The 18,211-nt window shown below is 41.0% G+C and overlaps 1 protein-coding gene across 1 annotated transcript in view; it reads left to right on the top strand.

Annotated features, from left to right (window-relative positions):
* Positions 1-18,211, top strand: part of ZCCHC17 (zinc finger CCHC-type containing 17) — a 58,674-nt gene that overhangs the window by 2,567 nt on the left and 37,896 nt on the right. Inside the window, exons 2-3 of the mRNA XM_032361547.1 lie at positions 5,511-5,631; positions 13,991-14,048. Coding sequence (XP_032217438.1) covers positions 5,566-5,631; positions 13,991-14,048 — 124 coding nt within the window. The 5' untranslated portion in view covers positions 5,511-5,565. The remainder of the gene's footprint in view (positions 1-5,510; positions 5,632-13,990; positions 14,049-18,211) is intronic.

The following is an 18,211-nucleotide window of genomic DNA, read 5'->3' as shown; positions in this document are numbered from 1 at the left end:
TCAGGTTCCTTGCTTGGCTAGAATCCTGCCTCTCCCCCTCTCTCTCCCACTTCCCCTGCTTGTGTTCCCTCTCTCACTATGTCTCTGTCAAATAGATAAAATATTTGAAAGGGAAAAGGAATATAAAGAGTGTTTTTATAGAATTGTAGTATGTACTTAAAAAAAGGCCCACTTGAGGTTGGAGATCATATTTTTTTTTCTAGGAACATTAGGCTGTTCAGTGTAGGCATGGAGAAGACATATCCAGGGATAGTGAGGACCAGGGATTTGACTTGCTCAGCATACTTTCCACCTCTTAATGTGCCTTCTCTTACTGAAAAGTTTGGGATGCTAAAAGCAATTTCCTAGACTCCTTTGCACCTAAGGTGAGAATTGAATTTGGAGCTGAGTTAGATGTGGAGACAAAAAGGGTGAGAGCCATCCAGTTTTGCTGACAAGTATCATAGCAGAGGCACTGGATTTCTTTAGTCAACAACTTTCTGGTTTAGTGACTTCCTGCAATGATAGCCATAACTTTTTCGATCATGGCAAAGAGTTATTTTGTGGGTTAAGACTTGTTCCTGTAAGTTCTAAGGGAGCCTTCTCCTATAGCTCTTCAAGTAATTTTGTAAGCCACATAATATCTGGCAATAACCCCTTTTCTGCTTAACTTAGCTAGCATGGGTTCTGTTGTCTGCAGTTATACTCCACTCATGCCAGAAAGGTGAGCTGTAAAGACAAGGAGTTAAAGGGAGGTCATTCTAATTATTAAAATGGTGGGCCCTGGAATCTAAGTTGGAGAGGGCTAACAGGTGGGAAGAAAGTAGAGTTCAATAGATTAGGGTTCTAATGAGGTCAAAGAACAGTATTCTCTCCTACAGGACTTCCATTTTTCCTATTTGGTTGTCACCTCTTAAACTTCCCTATTTCCTCCAAACCCTTGCTCTCTCTTGTTTTCTCAGTACTTTGAACCTAGCCACCATTTTTAGCGCTGATACACTTGTAGTTAGCTAAAACAAGTAAAGCTTTTAGGTTAATGCATGGCAAATAAACATTGACGTACTAGCTGTTGTTATCAGAGGTCTTGGAGAACCTCCAGGATTATTGATTGTAACAATAGTGTGGGATAGAGTACTGGCCATGGGGTCTAGTGCCAACATGGTTAGCTGTAGGCAGCCTTTGTCAAGTCACTTGATGTCTGTTAGCCTCATTTTCAGCTAAATAAAAATAACATGCTAAATGAACTTCATAATTCCTTTTCAGCTTTTACGTTTTATGAGACCATTTTTGTGTGTGGTGTGTTTTTGTTTTGTTTTGTTTCATTTTACTATTTTTTCTCTTTTCTGCTTTTGGACATTTTAACTGATCCATGACTGAAGTTCAAAAAGGAAGAATCATCTATCTAAGATAGTCATTCTAGTAATTTGGTGGGGAGGAGGAAGTTTGGCTGTCAGTCTCCCACCTTCTGATCTGACCAATATATTGGGTGGAACTAATTTCCTCTGCTTTCTTTAGGGTAGAATGCTTTCTCCCTTCTTTCTCTAGCTGTGTTTAGCACATAGTGAGTCTCTATTCACTCATTCAAAAAGAGAAAAAAAGAAAACAACAACAACAACTTTGAGTACCTACTGTATACCAGACCCTGGGAAGAGAAAAACCAAGTAAGAAATGGTCCTTGGTTGCATGTTTGGATGAATGAATCCAGACCCAGCTCATCATTACCTCCTCCAAGAATGATGCCCTTCTGATGAGGACTCCTCATTGGAATCTCTAATGTTGGGACTTAGTTTGTATTATAAATTATAATAAGATTTGCATATTCTTTTTGAGGCGGTGTAGAATAGTGGTTGAGAATGCAGGCTCTGGAGTCATTATTCTGTCTTTGTTGATACCCCAGTATTTTTACTTCTCAGCAGATTCTCTCAATTCTTATACACAGGTTGAAGATAAATTAGAATTCCTTTAACTCTCAGGGTTTTATCTAGTTAGTATTGTTCTGTAGCAACCACAACAAATCCATATCCAAAGAAACAAATACAACAAAAAAATCATGGCCAGATCAGTAAGGTGACACTTGAACGTCCAAAGGTGCTTTAAGTATCTTACTGATTTCGTAATTGTTCTATGGAGTTCTCATTGCTTGAGAGAAGAGAGAACAGGGTTTTTTTTTTGATTTTTGTTTTTTTGTTTTTCAGTCGCATGCACATTAAAAACAGCTTTTAAACAATCACTAAATTGTGGAAGTTCAGTACAGATAACATTTTTTAATGAATTATTTGAGAGTTAAGTTGCTGACTGGATGCCCCATCATCCCTGAAAACTTTAGTTTTCCTATAAAAAAGGACATTCTCTTATATAATCACAATATAACTCCTGTAATCAGAAAGTTAATATTGCATTACTACCTCTACTCTCGGCGCTGCTTCCCATTCTTGGCACTGATTCATCATTGTGGACAGCCCAATATGTGGATGTCATCATTACCCTGCTTCTTTCCACACTGGGTTGCTCTTTTTTTTTTTTTTTTTTTTTTTAAGATTTGATGGAAAGAGAGACAGCCAGAGAGGGAACACAAGTGGGGGTGTGGGAGAGGGAGAAGCAGGCTTCCCACAGAGCTGGGAGCCTGGTGCCAGGCTTGATCCCAAGACTTGAGCTGAAGGCAAACACTTAATAACTGAGCCACCCAGGTGCCCTGCTGAGTTGCTCTTCTTTGCAGATTTCTTCCTCACCCAAATGTCTGCCCTCACTCTGGGCCACCATTTGTCTGCTACACCTCTCATTCCCAGTGTATTTTTCTTGCTCTGTCCCTTGCTTTGGGAAGTGGGTGGCTAGTAATTGGGTCCATGTTGCATTCCAACATATTCTATTATTGTTTAAAACATTCAAGGAAAATGAAGCACTTACGGAAGATATTCTGTTTCTAGAATTATTGCAAAGCAGCTCCAAATGATGTACCTCCATCTTTATCAATTTACTTGCTCTTTGACGTCTACAGATGTGGTCTTACTTGACTGGACCACCATCAAACTCTAGTTTCTTTCTTACTTTTTTTTCCCCCTAAGATTTTAGTTATTTGAGAGAGTGAGAGGGAAAGCAAGAGCATGAGCACACACACAGGGAGAGGGAGAGAGAGAAGCAGACTCTCCACTGAGCAGGGAGCCTGGTTCGGGGCTTGTTCCCAGGACCTGGGATCATGATCTGAGCTGAAGGCAGACATTTAACCAACTGAGCCACCCAGGTGCCCCCAGAACTCTAGGTTTCTACAGAATGTAATTTGAAAGAAAATTTTAAGTTCCATTTTTTAAAAATGGCAACCCTCTGCTTTCGTGAAATTGTGAACCTGTTACTGTTATGTTTCAGGATTTCCCTCAGTAATGCATACTGCTTTCTTTCCTGAAGAATTGCGCAGGGTTTCTCAGGGTAGTGTTCTATAGAAGGAGCCAATAGGAGAGCTTTAAGTTACGTGGTCATACACTTACCACAGCAGAAATCTGTAAGAATCAACTTAAGATTTTTTCTACTTTTATCGCTCTTCCCATGACCTTTGTGTAGAAGGAACAGGTGATCAACTAAGACATTTGAGCTCAATTTAGGTGTCCTAACTGCTGATGCCTCTATGGATTCTATACCTCACTGTATGGATTCTATACTTCACTAGTGTTCCCAGAGCTGGAGGAATTAAGGTCTCTTGATAGAGCCACTGGCCTCAGGTCAATAACCTTTATTGTAGGATGTGAAGTGAGAAATGCTGGTCAGAGGGAGGGAAAGATTAGAGATGAGCCTGCATAGCTGGGAAGGGGAAGAAGCAGGATCTAACCAGGTTGTGATACATGGATTGAACCTGTTTATCAGCCATTTCTCAAGAACTGACAAATATGCCTCCATTCTATGTTCTATTAGTAAAGTAATAAAAACCACTTGTGGCTGATATAAGCAGAAAAGCACAAGTTTATTGCAAGGATACAAAGTTGTCTTACAGAACTCAAGGAGAAGGATGTAGGAACCTGGGGATGATACTAAGACCAGGATTTGGAAGACTGATAGGATTTTCTCTCATTTTTGTTTTAAGTGAGGCAGTTCAATTAATGGATGGTCCTGTAGATCAGGAAGACTTTGCAAAACTAGGACCCGAAGTTGTCATATGAAAGTGAGGGGGTTGAGGAGAGAAGAAGGTATTTGGTTATGAAAATCTAAGGAAAACAGAATTTCAAGTCTTATTGTCAGGAAGTGTAATTGGGAGGAAAAAGAGACCTGAGGGCAGTACCGTTAGATTTATCTTCATGTAACAGTGATTTATCCAGCAGAGTAAAGTGGCATGGTTAAGAGCCACTAGACTGCAAGTTCCCTCTCTGTTTAAAACAGGAGACTGAGCAAGAGTATCCATAAGGTCCCTTCCAACTCCAAAGTGGTAAGATTCTACTCAGGCAGCATCACCATCATCCAGGAGCTTGTGGAAATGTACAATCTCAGGCACCACTTCAGACTTACTGAATTGCAGTCTGCATTTTAACATGATTCATAAATAGTTAAGTAAATTTGGTAGGGGCGCCTGGGTGGCTCAGTGGGTTAAAGCCTCTGCCTTCGGCTCAGGTAGTGATCCCAGGGTCCTGGGATCGAGCCCCGCGTCGGGCTCTCTGCTCGGCGGGGAGCCTGCTTCCACCTCTTTCTCTGCCTGCCTCTCTGCCTACTTGTGATCTCTGCCTCTCAAATAAATAAATAAATAATCTTAAAAAAAAATAGTTAAGTAAATTTGGTACATCCAAGAATGGATTGTTATGTGGGCACTAAAAAAAGAGGTGCAAGGGCACCTGGGTGGTGCATTTAGTTGTCCAACTCTTAGTTTCAACCCAGGTGGTATTCTCAGGGTCATGACTTCGAGCCCCACATTGGGCTCCACGCTCATTGCAGAGTCTGTTGAAGACTCTTCCGGGGCGCCTAGGTGGCTCAGTGGGTTAAGCCTCTGCCTTCGGCTCAGGTCATGATCCCAGGGTCCTGGGATTGAGCCCCACATCAGGCTCTCTGCTCAGCGGGGAGCCTGCTTCCTCCTCTCTCTCTGCCTGCCTCTCTGCCTACTTTGTGATCTCTGTCAAGTAAATAAATAAAATCTTAAAAAAAAAAAAAGAATATAACCTACAGCTTGAGAGTTTTGAGGATTAAATGAGATATTGGCTGTTTGGTGCTTAGCACAGTACCTGGACATTCTTGATAAATGTTATTATTACTATTATTCCCTTTTTAAAAATTCAGTTTCACACACACATATCTCAAAGCCTTCCTTCGACAAAAGAATAGTAACAATAGCATTAGAAAAACAAAACAGACTAATGACCTTGGGTAAGTATCAATTGGGAAAAAAAGGATCCAAGTTTCCACAACTCCTCATGATGACGGGGCAAAAGAGATGTGGATGGAAGTGCCTAGTGTTAAATCTAATGCCATTATTCTGTAGAGACTAGCAGGGGATTATGTGCACATTTCTTCTTTAACGCAGATGTCTTTCGCATGTTGTCTGTCTTATTTCTTTGTGATAGGACACTTGAATTAGCTTCAGCAGAAGAGAAATGGAGGAGCCATAGAACATTAAGGATGAATTCAGGAAGACCCGAGACCATGGAGAACTTGCCGGCTCTCTACACTATTTTCCAAGGAGAGGTATATTCTTTCTGGCCTTAAAAACTTTCCATTTGTGTTAAGCATAATTGAGGGGTGAAAAGCAGCTGGGTTTGAAGCTTCTGTCTGCTTGAGAATATGTGGAGCATCGCAGTTCAAACAGGAAGAACTAGTGGAACATCTGGCTACTATTTGTACCTCCTTTAAGCTCCAGACTCCTAGCTGCATACTTGACATCTTCATTTGGGTACCTCACAGCATGTCTAATTAATGTTTTAAACTGAATTTTTTCTTCCTTTCTTTTAAAAGAAATTTATTTTTTTAAATAATCTCTACACTGAACATGTGGCTCAGACTCACCCCAAGATCAAGAGGCAGATGCTTCACCTCCTGAGCCAGCCAGGTGCCCCTGGATTTTTAATTTTCTTTTATTTATTTATTTATTTATTTATTTATTTATTTAATTTTTTTTTTTTTAAGATTTTATTTATTTATTTGACAGAGAGAAAGATCATAAGTAGGCAGAGAGGCAGGCAGAGAGGGGGGAAGCAGGCTCCCCGCTAAGCAGAGAGCCGGACGCGGGACTCGATCCCAGGACCCTGAGATCATGACCTGAGCCGAAGGCAGCGGCCTAACCCACTGAGCCACCCAGGCGCCCAGGATTTTTTATTTTCTAACCAGATCTTTTCTTTTAGTCTTTCCCAGCTCAGCACATGGACCCACTGTCCTTTCAGGTACCCCTGCTAAATGTCTGGACATCATCCTTCATTTCTCCTCTTGATTCGATCTTGATTTTCTCTCTCCCTCCAGTCCATCAGCAAGTTGTACTATTGCTTCCTCCCAGATATATCTCTTGAATGTATACTTCTTTATCCCTGTGGCACCCCATTAATTCATGCTCTCCATTTCTTCTTTAGCCACTGGGGTCTCTATGCCTGTCTCTATGCCTGTAGACTATATGTCTGTAGTCCCTCTTTAATCTGGACTTGGCCTCTGCCTACCCTGACTGTGTGGTTTTGTTCTATTCTACTCACATACCAGCCACACTGGCTTCCTTACCACTCTCAGCATTCTAAGCTTGCTTCCTTCTCAGGACCTTCTGTACATGCTGTGTCCAACTACCCCACTCTCCCACTAACTTTTTTTTTTCCTTTTCCAAAATTCTATTTATTTATTTGACAGACAGAGATCACAAGTAGGCAGAGAAGCAGGCAGAAAAGGGGGAGGAAACAGGCTCCCCGCTGAGCAGAGAGCCCGATGCAGGGCTCGATCCCAGGATCCTGGGACCATGACCCGAGCTGAAGGCAGAGGCTTTAACCCACTGAGCCACCCAGGCACCCCTCCCAGTAACTTCTTTTCATATTTTAGGTCTTGACCCTAAGGTCTCCTCAGAGATATTTTCCCCACCATAAATATATTGGCTCACCCTGTATTTGTATACTTGTGTAATTATCTGTCTTTCTCATAAGACACTAAGCTCCATGAGGGCAGACCCCTGTGTGTTTTGTTTGCGGTTGTAACTCTCAGTCCCAGCTAGTTGGGTAGAAAATAACAGGTGCCCATTACATCTTTGGTGACTGAATGATCAGCCTTTGAATAAGAAGGCATTGTATTTGTAGAGCACGCAAAACCTGGATTCCTGTCCTAGTGCTTTTACTTTGTGATTCTTTTTTTTTTTTTTTTAAGATTTTTATTTATTTGACAAACAGAGATTACAAGTAGGCAGAGAGGCAGGCAGAGAGAGAGGAGGAAGCAGGCTCCCAGCTGAGCAGAGAGCCTAATGCGGGACTCAATCCCAGGACCCTGGGATCATGACCTGAGCTGAAGGCAGAGGCTTTATTTAACCCACTGAACCACCCGCCCATTACTTTGTGATTCTTGAGACCATCCCTTACTCTCTTCGAGTCTTGGTTTTTCTCATTTGTTAAACGGAGATAATCATTTCTTTCATAGGATTGCCATGATGGTTAAATAAGCTATCATCTATAAGAACCATGCCTTAGATAGAGTAGGAATTCATTAACATTATCTTCCTCCTCTCAAAGCAATATTTTAACAGTATCATTCTTACTTGCTTTATGGTTGTTCATACTAGCTTTATGGTTGACAGAGTTTCATCTTCTGATAATGGGAGGTCTTTGAGGGCAGACTTTGTGTCTGTCAGTTGGCTATAGATAATTGTGGCTCTTGACTTCTTTTAAGTCAGTCCCAACTTGTAAGATACAAAGGATAATAATGTTCTAGCAAATAGTAAACACTTCTGCTCTTCAGAACCTTTGTCTTTTTTCTTTAAGGTCTGTGGTGTTCCCAGAGATCAGTGAGGTACCAGGGCTCAGAAGGGGAAGTGGGTAGCACTAGAGATGAAATTGATTTTCCTGTTGATGAAGTTTGTTTGTCAGGTGTTGCACAGAAGGCAAAGAAGAGTGCTGTGCCCTTCACAGACTGACTCAGATTTCTGAAGTGACTCTTGCCCGATAGCTGCTTAAATAAAGTGGGACTTGAATTAGTGTAGGTTTTACATGTTACTTTTAAGGATGGATGGTCTAGGGTAATGTTTGGGGAGAACTTAGTAGTTCTAGCTTAGTATTTCAGGAGCACGTTTTGAAAAAATGATGGTTTAGAAATGACTGGAATTAGGGAGAGAGAAATTGCTTGATATATCAGAAAGAAGAAACTGTTTTTCAGAATATTCATCCACAAATATTTAATGAGTACCTGATATTTCAAAGAAGACTCAGTTACATTAAAATTCAAAAAAATTTGTCAGCAGGGGCACCTGGGTGGCTTAGTGGGTTAAAGCCTCTGCCTTTGGCTCAGGTCATGATCCCAGGATCCTGGGATCGAGTCCCGCCACGGGTCCTCTGCTCAGCGGGGAGCCTGCTTCCTCCTCTCTCTCTGCCTGACTGTCTGCCTACTTGTGATCTCTGTCTGTCAAATAAATAAATAAAGTCTTTAAAAAAAAAATTTGTCAGCATCACATATGTTAGTACTTTTATACATTCTGTGTCATTGACTCTCCAAAAAATTATTACCCTCGTTTATGGATAAGGAAACTCCTCTCAAAAGTTAATTAATTGCCCAGTGGTTAATAAATAACAAAACTGAGATTTTATTTTATTTATTTTTAAAAAAGATATATTTATTTATTTTGGAGAGAGAGAAAGGAGAGTGGGAGAATGGTTGCAGGGAGAGGGGAAGCAGACTCCCTGCTGAGTGTAGAGACCTGTGCTCGCTGATGTCACAACCCTGAGATCATGAGTCAGAGCTGAAAACCAAGAGTTGAAACCAAGAGTCAGATGCCCAACTGACAGAGCCACCCAGATGCCCCCAAAATGGGATTTTGAATCAAGTCCTTTCTCCAAGTCTGCTTTCTGCTAAACTGCTCCTGGGGTGTCCAACTTCTCAAAAATGCATGGAGGAACCAAAAGAACCTTAGGAGAACTCTTCTAACTGAATTGAAATATAAAAAGAGGGTCAATAGTAAATCTAGTTGTTCCAGAGTCATTTAGTTTTCAGTAACAGCATTTATCACAGTCTGTCTTGTATGATTATTACTTGTGTGTGTGTTTGTCTCCTCCACTAGAGAATGAGTTACTGGAGAGGAAGGGCCATGGTTGTCTCATATATCTTGGTAACGACATCAAATTTATTTAAAAATAGGTTGGACATTTTTTTAAGTGTTTTTATTTCACAGTACCTAACATGATATCTTGCATGTAAGTGCTCAGCAAATTTTTTTTTTTAAGATTTTATTTTTTTTGATAGACAGAGATCACAAGTAGGCAGAGAGGCAGGCAGAGAGAGAAGTGGGGGAAGCAGGCTCCCTGCTGAGCAAAGAGCCTGATGCAGGGCTCAATCCCAGGACCCTGAGATCATGACCTGAGCTGAAGGCAGAGGCTTAACCCACTGAGCCACCCAGGCACCCCAGTACTCAGCAAATGTTTGAATAAAATTGAACCCAAGCCTCTTTGGACCAATCTGCCTTGAAGAAACCAGTGATATAGACCATAACCTAGCAGTTTTTCTCTTTGCTCAGCAGGGCTGGGGAGCCCAGTGACTGAATAAGTGAGAAGCCAGTATTCTTCCTTCTCTCATCCTCTGAGAGATTAGCTTGGTGTTGGAGTTGATGAAGTGTGGTAGCAGGTATAAGCGTAGTAGTGTGAATTTGGATTTGGCTCAGCCCAGCCATAGCCAAAGAAATGCTTAGAGAAGTTTGGTGTTGGCAAGGTGAAATGGCATTGAACTAGAAGTAAAAAGACTTGCTACTTTCCACCTTTGTTACTTTGGGCAAGTAATATAGGTCTCTGAGCCTCAAGTTGCTCCCTCACATTATGGGGTAACTACTTTTAAGGCCAGTGCAGCCTCTACTCCAAAGATGATAAATTCATTTTACCTGAGCTGTGAGTTCAGTTGATATAATTACTGAATTTTTTTCCCTGAGTTATTTGACTAATTATTCTTGGGACACCAGGAAGACTGTGTGATCATCTATAGCAGGTGCCATTCTGTTAATTTCAACTCTGACTGCACCCCAGGAGACACAGTGATGGAAACACCTGGTACTGGAAATAGGCAAGAATGCCTTTTCCTGACTAAACAGTTGAGTGCATCCATTCTGGAGCACATTAACTTTTCCTTTTGGGAGAGGCCAAATTAAGGTCTGTTAATGATATTTCCTCAAAAGATCATAATGTGACACTGGAGTTCAGGATTTAAAAGTGAGATGGTCTTAATTTACAGCAGCAAGGTAAGTTGGGCTCCAAATTCCAGATGATTCTTTTAAGTTTGTTAGATAACTCTGTCCTTAATAATGTTGTTATGCAGTATGAAACACCTCAGTCATCTTTCTAGATCTGTGGAGCAAAAGTCAGTTACTAAATTAAAGCAAAAGCTGAGGCGCCTGGGTGGCTCAGTCATTTGGGTGGCGACTCTTGATTTTGGCTCAGGTCATGGTCTCCGGGTCATGGAATCTAGGCCCAACTGGGCTCTGTGCTGGGTGTGGAGCCTGCTTGGGATTCTTTCTCTCCCACTCTCCTCTTTTCCTCACTTCTTGCATACATGCGTGCATGCACATGTTCTCTATCTTTCTCTTTCTTTAAAAAAAAAAAAAAAAAGTTTAAAAGCAAAAGCCTTTAGTTGGTCCAGAAAGAAGGGATTTGTTTTTATTATAATGAAAAATTTACAATCTTGGGTGCCTGGCTAGCTCAGTTGGTTAAGTGACTGCCTTCGGTTCAGGTCATGATCCTGGAGTCCCAGGATCAAGTCCTACATCGGGCTTCCTGCTTTAGCAGGGAGGCTGCTTCTCGCTCTGACCTTCTCCCCTGTCATGCGCGCTCTCTCTCTCTCTCTCTCAAGTAAATAAATTTTTTAAAAAAACTTAAAAAAAAAAGTTACAGTCTTGTCTGTATCCATGTAGCCCTGTTTTGCAGAAAACAACTTGCTTTGTGTACTTGGGTAAGCACTTTGTGTCTCTGGTCTTCCTTTCCTCATTTGAAGCATGATAGGATCACACCAGCTAATCTCTGACAACTTTCCTCCAGTTTCACCTTACCTTGATTTTAAGTACTAGTATCAGCCTCATTGTACTGTTTCTTCGGGACTGTCTGGTCCTTACCCGACTATAACATATTCATCAGTATAAAAGAGGACTTTTGGTTCTTGGCTCAGTCATTTAGGTGTCTAACTTTAGCTCAGGTCATGATCTCAGGATCCTGGGATCGAGTCCCTCTCCTGGCTCTGTGCTCAGCAGGGAGTCTACTTCTTCTCTCTCCACCCCTCCTCCTGCTTGTGTGCACTCTCTCAAATAAATAAAATCTTTAAAAAAAAAACAAAAAAAAACTGGGGCACCTGGGTGGCTCAGTGGGTTAAAGCCTCTGCTTTCGGCTCGGGTCATGGTCCCAGGGTCCTGGGATCGAGGCACGCATCGGGTTCTCTGCTCGGTAGGGAGCCTGCTTCCCTTCCTCTCTCTGCCTGCCTCTCTGCCTACTTGTGATCTGTCTGTCAAATAAATAAATAAAATCTTTAAAAAAAAAAAAAGCTTTTGGTTCTTAACCCATTGATGTTGTATCATAGAGTTATTTCAAGTGTTCATTTAAAAATATGAGGCAAACGGAAGTTTTTGTTTCTTTCCATCCTAACATTGAGATGAGTGATGATATTTGGTGGAGTGAGAGGCACTGGACTAGGCATCAGGGGATCTAGGTTCTGTGCCTTGTGTCTAAGTTAGTTGCGTTTCCATTAGTCACTAACCTTTTTTTGTGCATTAGTGTCTCAAGCTGTAAATTATTAAAATGCCACAATTTGCGGTGCCTGGGTGGCTCAGTTGTTACGTGTCTACCTTCATCTCAAGTCATGATCCCAGCATCCTGGGATCGAGCCCCATATTGGGCTCCCTGCTCAGGGGGAACCTGCTTCTTCTTTTTCCTGCTGCTCCCCCTGCTTGTGTTCCCTCTCTTGCTGTCTCTCTCTGTCATAAATTTAAAAAATCTTTTTTTAAAATAAAGCCACAATTTATTAAATGTACTTTAGGTGCCAGGTATAACTGTGAGGTACTTTGTGTGCATCATTTGTTATCTGCTGGAGGAAAGTGACTATACTTGGATACTTAGGCCCTGAAGGGCAAGCTGTGTTCAACATCTCACAGCTAAGGAGTGGCAGAGCTGGATTAGAAGCCACATCTTTCACTCCAAAGCCTGTGCTCTTTCTAAAGCTATGCTATTCCACCTCATCTGCAGCACAGGCCCTACCATGTATACTTCTGAAGATCATTCCCAGGAGCAGATAAAATGTCAAATGTCACATTGCTTCTGTGTCAGAATTTTACTTATTTATTTATTTAATTAAAGATTTTTATTTATTTATTTGACACACACAGAGAGATATCAAAGTAGACAGAGAGGCAGGCAGAAAGAGAGGGGGAAGCAGGCTCCCTGCTGAGCAGAAAGCCCGATGCAGGGCTCGATCCCAGGACCCTGAAATCATGACCTGAGCCGAAGGCAGAGGCTTAACCCACTGAGCTACCCATTAGCCCCTGTGTTAGAATTTTATAGTTCAAGGGAACTTATGAGCAATTCTAGTGTAAAGACTCACTGGGTTCAGATCCCAGCTCTGCTGCTGACTAGCTTTGGGTAAGTTGCTTAGTCTGTCATCAGTTTGTCATCAAATGAGAACAATAACAGTACCAATATCATATGGTATCATGAGGAGTATGTAAAAGAAAAGCACTTTGAGGGGTGCCTGGGTGGCTCAGTGGGTTAAAGCCTCTGCCTTCAGCTCAGGTCATGATCCCAGGGTCCTGGGATCGAGCCCCGTATCGGGCTCTCTGCTCAGCGGGGAGCCTGCTTCCCCCTCTCTCTACCTGCCTCTCTGCCTACTTGTGATCTCGTCAATAAAAATAAATAAATAAATAAATAAAATAAAAGCAGTTTGAACAGCGTTTTACACATAGTGAGTAGTCAATGTGTATTAGTGAATTGCAGTGCAGTGGGGCTTGACTTGTCCTATTCACTCACCTTCTCTTAGTTATGGTGAAGCGATACAGTGAGTACCTGAGATGAAACAACTAATTAAAGTCACTGAAAAAATAAAGCTTATGTCTATAAGATTATATTGAATACTTTATAAATAATAATGAATTTAGTGATAAATATGGAATTTAGTGACAGTTTTAATCCCAATCCCTGGCCTAGGGCATGGGCTAGAGGATGGATGGGAGGCAGAGATAGAGTTTGGGAAAATGTTTTATCTGGCAGGGGTTCTGGGCCTTTCATTACTATTGCCTGTTACATAGGCTCATTAAGCCTCTAACTTCTCCATCTTAGGGCACCTCCACAAAAGACTCAGGTACAACTCTTTTTCTCTCTAATTACATCTTTTTAGGTTCTGTTACATATCTGTATTGGTTTTGTCTATAGTTGTCTTGTAAAATCTAAGACTGGTTTGGAGTTAAATAGAGCAGCCTATATCATCAGTTTTGACTTGAAGTTTAGGAAAAAGGACTGTCCTATATAATCCATCCCAAATTACTAAAGTTCTCTGTATTGGGATCTCAGCCCCAGCTAATAGAAAGTGTAACTTTATCACTAGATTTTCTGCTGTGTGTTCCTTTTCTTCAGATATATCCTTTGGGGATTTCAGTATGTGTGGGATTTGGACATCCCTAGATTTTGTCATACCATCTGACAACACTCCAGTCTCAGCAGTGTGTTTCATGTGTTCAAAAAGAACAGAAAGAATATTTGACAGAACATAGTTTTAGGGAGCTCTGCAAGTCAGTGCCAAGTAGAAATTGAGGGAGACTAGGTTAAATGCTATGGAAGAGAGATTCTCATTTGTGTGACATTGATTCTTTTTCTTTTTCTTTCTTTCTTTCTTTTTTTTTTTTTTTTTTTGGTCTTTATAGGTTGCTATGGTGACAGACTATGGAGCCTTCATCAAAATCCCAGGCTGTCGGAAGCAAGGTGGGAACCTGTCACTTGAAAGTCAGCCCTTCCATTCCACTGTCTTTTGTCACCCCTCCACATCCTGATTATAGACTCTTTTTCAGACAGTACTTTGGTTTTTGTCTTTAGTGTAGAGATATGGATATAGACAAATGATGACAGTCCATGTTTTTGTTGGTCTTAACTCAGAAGAATGATGCTCTCTGACTTGGTTGGGGGCTGGGTATAGCTACTTCTGGAACCAGCTCTTGTCTAAATTTCACCTGTGACCCTAGGCAAGGCGCTTGACCTCTTTGGTCTTAGAATTTGGGGTAGGGCAGTCTAATCCCTCTCTGATACTGATGTGGATTTTCTAGTATATGGCACAGGGAATGGGAGTAGTTTTGTAATCAGTATGAATATATTATATGTATTATGCTTTAATTTTTCTATTTATTTATTTATTTATTTTCAAATATTTTATTTATTTATTTGACAGACAGAGATCACAAGTAGGCAAAGAGGCAGGCAGAGAGAGAGAGGGAAGCAGGCTCCCAGCTAAGCAGAGAGCCCAGTGCAAGGCTCGGTCACAGAACCCGAGATCATGACCTGAGCCGAAGGCAGAGGCTTTAACCCACAGAGCCACCCAGGCGCCCCTAATTTTTCTTTTTAAAGTGATAGACATTAGTTGAATATTTCTTGAGAATCCCCTTAATATCTATAATCTTATTTGTTTCTTAAAATAGTTGTGTTAAGTAGAAGAGACAGGTTCTATAGACTGGTGGCCTGCTCAGAGTCATTTAGCTAGGTAATGGCATAGCTAGGTCTAGAACCTGAGCCTCCTAATTCTTAGCCCATAGGCTTTTTACCATACTGCAGTGCTAGTAGATCCAAAATCTCAACTTGCTTATTCCTTGTGCTATAATAAATTAAGGATTTATTGAAGATGTTAATGCAAAAGAATTTAACTACAAGGATATTAGAAAAATATGGAATGGTATTTGACTTCATAAAAGTAAAAAATTTTATTTTAAAAATCATAAGCAAAGTGTATTGGGAAAAAGAATTTGTAGGACACATGACAGAAGACTAATTTAAAAAAGGGAAAGTAGGAAAAGGAGCCAAGAATATGGAAAGAATTCATAGGAGAAAGAATAACAATTGATTGATAAATGTCTTAAAAGATGCTCCTTCTCCAGATTGATTTAAAACTAATGTAAAGCCTGCTGGGATTCTGTCTCTCTCTCCCCCTCTGCCCCTCTCTGCTTTGTGTGTGCTCTCTCTCTCTCTCTTGCTCTCTCAAATAAATAAATCTTTAAAAAAAAAAACTAACTTACACTGTGGCACACTATGCAATGAATGCTACTTGGCAGTAAAGTGACATGAGATGAAGCATGGATGTATGCAACAATCTGGCTCAGTCTCCAGAGAATTATGTTGAGTGAAAAAATCTAATCCCAGAAGGTTGCATACCTTATGATTCCTGATTCCTTTTGTGTTACAGCCTGTTTTTTGTTTTTTTTTTTTTGCAGTTTTATTGGGAAGGAATTCATATACCATGCATTTCACCCAAATGTACAAATCAGTGGTTTTTTTTAATATATCCACAGTTTTGCAACCATCACTACAATCTAATGTGAGAACATTTCCATCACGCTCAAAGAGAAACTCTGTACGTATTAGCAGTCACTCCAAATTACCATCCTGCCTGCCCAAACCTTAGGCAGCCACTAGTCTGTCTTCTGTCTTTATATGTTTGCCTCATCTGGGCATTTCTTATTAAGTGGAATCATACAACATGTCTTTTTGACTGACTTCTTCACTCAGCATGTTCCCTAGGATCTTTTCTGCTGTGGAAAGTGTCAGTACTGCAGGTGTTTATTGCCATTGCTGAATGTGGCGGGTAATTAACCAGTTCTCCAGTTCTTCAATTCTCTGACACCAGCTGGGTATCCTACAGTTCAATTCAATTTTGACTCTAACTGCCCAGAGGTAGAGCCCTCCGCTACTCCACAGACTTCAGGGCTGCGTTCCACAAGACTGCTCTCACTTCAGACGCCAGTTACAAGCATCAGGTCCCCAGATTACCCACACTTCTGTCAAACTTGGCTACACATTTGAATGTTCCCACACCACCCACCCCACCCCCTCATTCTGATAATTTGCTGGAATAGCTCAGAGAACACCAGAAGTGCGATACTGTTACAGTTAAGAAACTGGGTAAAGGGTACCCAGGATTTCCCTGCATTATTTCTTTTGACTACATGTGAATCTAAAATGATCTCAAAATAGTTTTTTAAAGTGATTTAAAACACTCATAAGATTTTTGAGATTAACAAATGCTAAAGACATTGCTGTTACCTTGTATGTTAACTAACTGGAATTTAAGTAAAAACTTACCAAAATTACTATTAATAACAAATTTTGGAAATAGGTATTTTCAGTAATAGTTTTACTTACTTTTGGGAACATAAATTGTTGTATATTTTGGCAATGCCAAAATCACATTTTTAATATGCTTCTTTTTTTTTTTTTTTTTTTAAAGATTTATTTATTTATTTGACAGAGAGAGATTACAAGTAGGCAGAGAGGCAGGCAGAGAGAGAGAGGAGGAAGCAGGCTCCCTGCTGAGCAAAGAGCCCGATGCGGGACTCGATCCCAGGACCCTGAGATCATGACCTGAGCCGAAGGCAGCGGCTTAACCCACTGAGCCACCCAGGCGCCCAATATGCTTCTTCTTTAATCCAGTAGTCTTTCAGCAGATTTAGTTTGTAGCATAGACTTAGATAAATTATGTACATTTATGCAGTGAACTATGCAGATGATAAGAAGCATGATACTTTGATGCTGGTGCCTTCTTCATTTCATTTATTTATTTATTTAAGATTTTATTTATTTATTTGACACAGAGAGAGATAGTGAAAGAAGGAACATGAGCATGGGGAGTGGGAGAGGGAGAAGCAGGCTCCCCACTGAGCAGGAAGCCCAATGCGATGCCTGCGGGGCTAGATTCCAGGACCTGGGGATCATGACCTGAACTGAAGGCAGATGTTTAACTGACTGAGCCGCCCAGGCATCCCGTCCCTACCTACATTTTAAAGCATGTATACATTAGCCTGTGTAGGTTTGGAATTACTGCATATGTTTAGAAGAAAGCCTAAGAAGCGTACTCAACAAACTGTTGACAGAGGTCACCTCTGGAGTGTTCAGTTTGCTAGGGGAGACATGGACATGGAATTGGGACTTTTTCTTTGGACAGTTTTTTAAAACAAAATTTTTCCTTTAAAATAAGTCCAACAGCTCATCTTTCAATAATAAAGCCCTGCTTCCAGCCTTGGAGATTACTGTGCCACAAATTGCATCTTGATTAGAAAGGGCTCACCAGTAGTTTCCAAGCTAGCAGTAGCAATCTATTATAAAGTTTCTCATTTTCCATTGTTTGGATTTAATGGGAGGGAACTCATCCCGGTCCCTCTAGACATGTACCTTTTCTGGTCTGAAGACAGATTTTCTTGGTGTACTCGCCATAGCTCCCAGTATTTGAAAGTCCCATCCATGCTTGTGTGTTTATGTGGCACTTTGGGGACTGTATGGAGATGAAAGACCTGCCACCTCTTAGCAGTCAGTCTTCCACTCACTCGTGTCCATGCCCTGTCAGGGGATGCCTCCGACTGTGGCTTCCTCCTTACAAATGATCTGTTAGTCTGACAGCTGTTGAGAAAAGCCTCAGAGGGGGAGCTCAGGAAGCCAAGTAATTAGGTGGGAACTCTCTAATCCTGGGCTTTTCTGTGGGTTTACTGTATAACTTGAACAGTTGTATTTTGGCTTCTCTGCTCTCAAAGGGGGAAGATTATTAAGTTCCATGCCAACAGGACTGAGCTATAAAATAATTCTGGTTTCCAGATTTTAACATTTTGATTCAAGAAAGGAGACTTTTGGGTTGTTTTTCTCTGCCTTCTATTCTCAGAACTTTTACCATTACTGAGTTGAAGACATCTTCCTAGTATTCAGATCTAAACTAGATTTCCCCCCATCTATAGTGGTGTCTAATAGAACCATCTATGATGATGGAAATGTTCTATATCTGTTCCAGTGTGTTTTCTGACACTAACCAATTCTCCAGATTCCAGTAGCAGGTGTCTTAATTCAATTCTGATGCTATCTAGCTGGAGTAACTGTCAGATACCACAAGTTAAAGGGGC

This window comes from Mustela erminea, chromosome 10, assembly GCF_009829155.1.
Source record: "Mustela erminea isolate mMusErm1 chromosome 10, mMusErm1.Pri, whole genome shotgun sequence".
Taxonomy (NCBI): Eukaryota; Metazoa; Chordata; class Mammalia; order Carnivora; family Mustelidae; genus Mustela; species Mustela erminea.
Note: the sequence above shows the minus strand (reverse complement) of the source record. Positions and strands in the feature narration are given on the sequence as shown.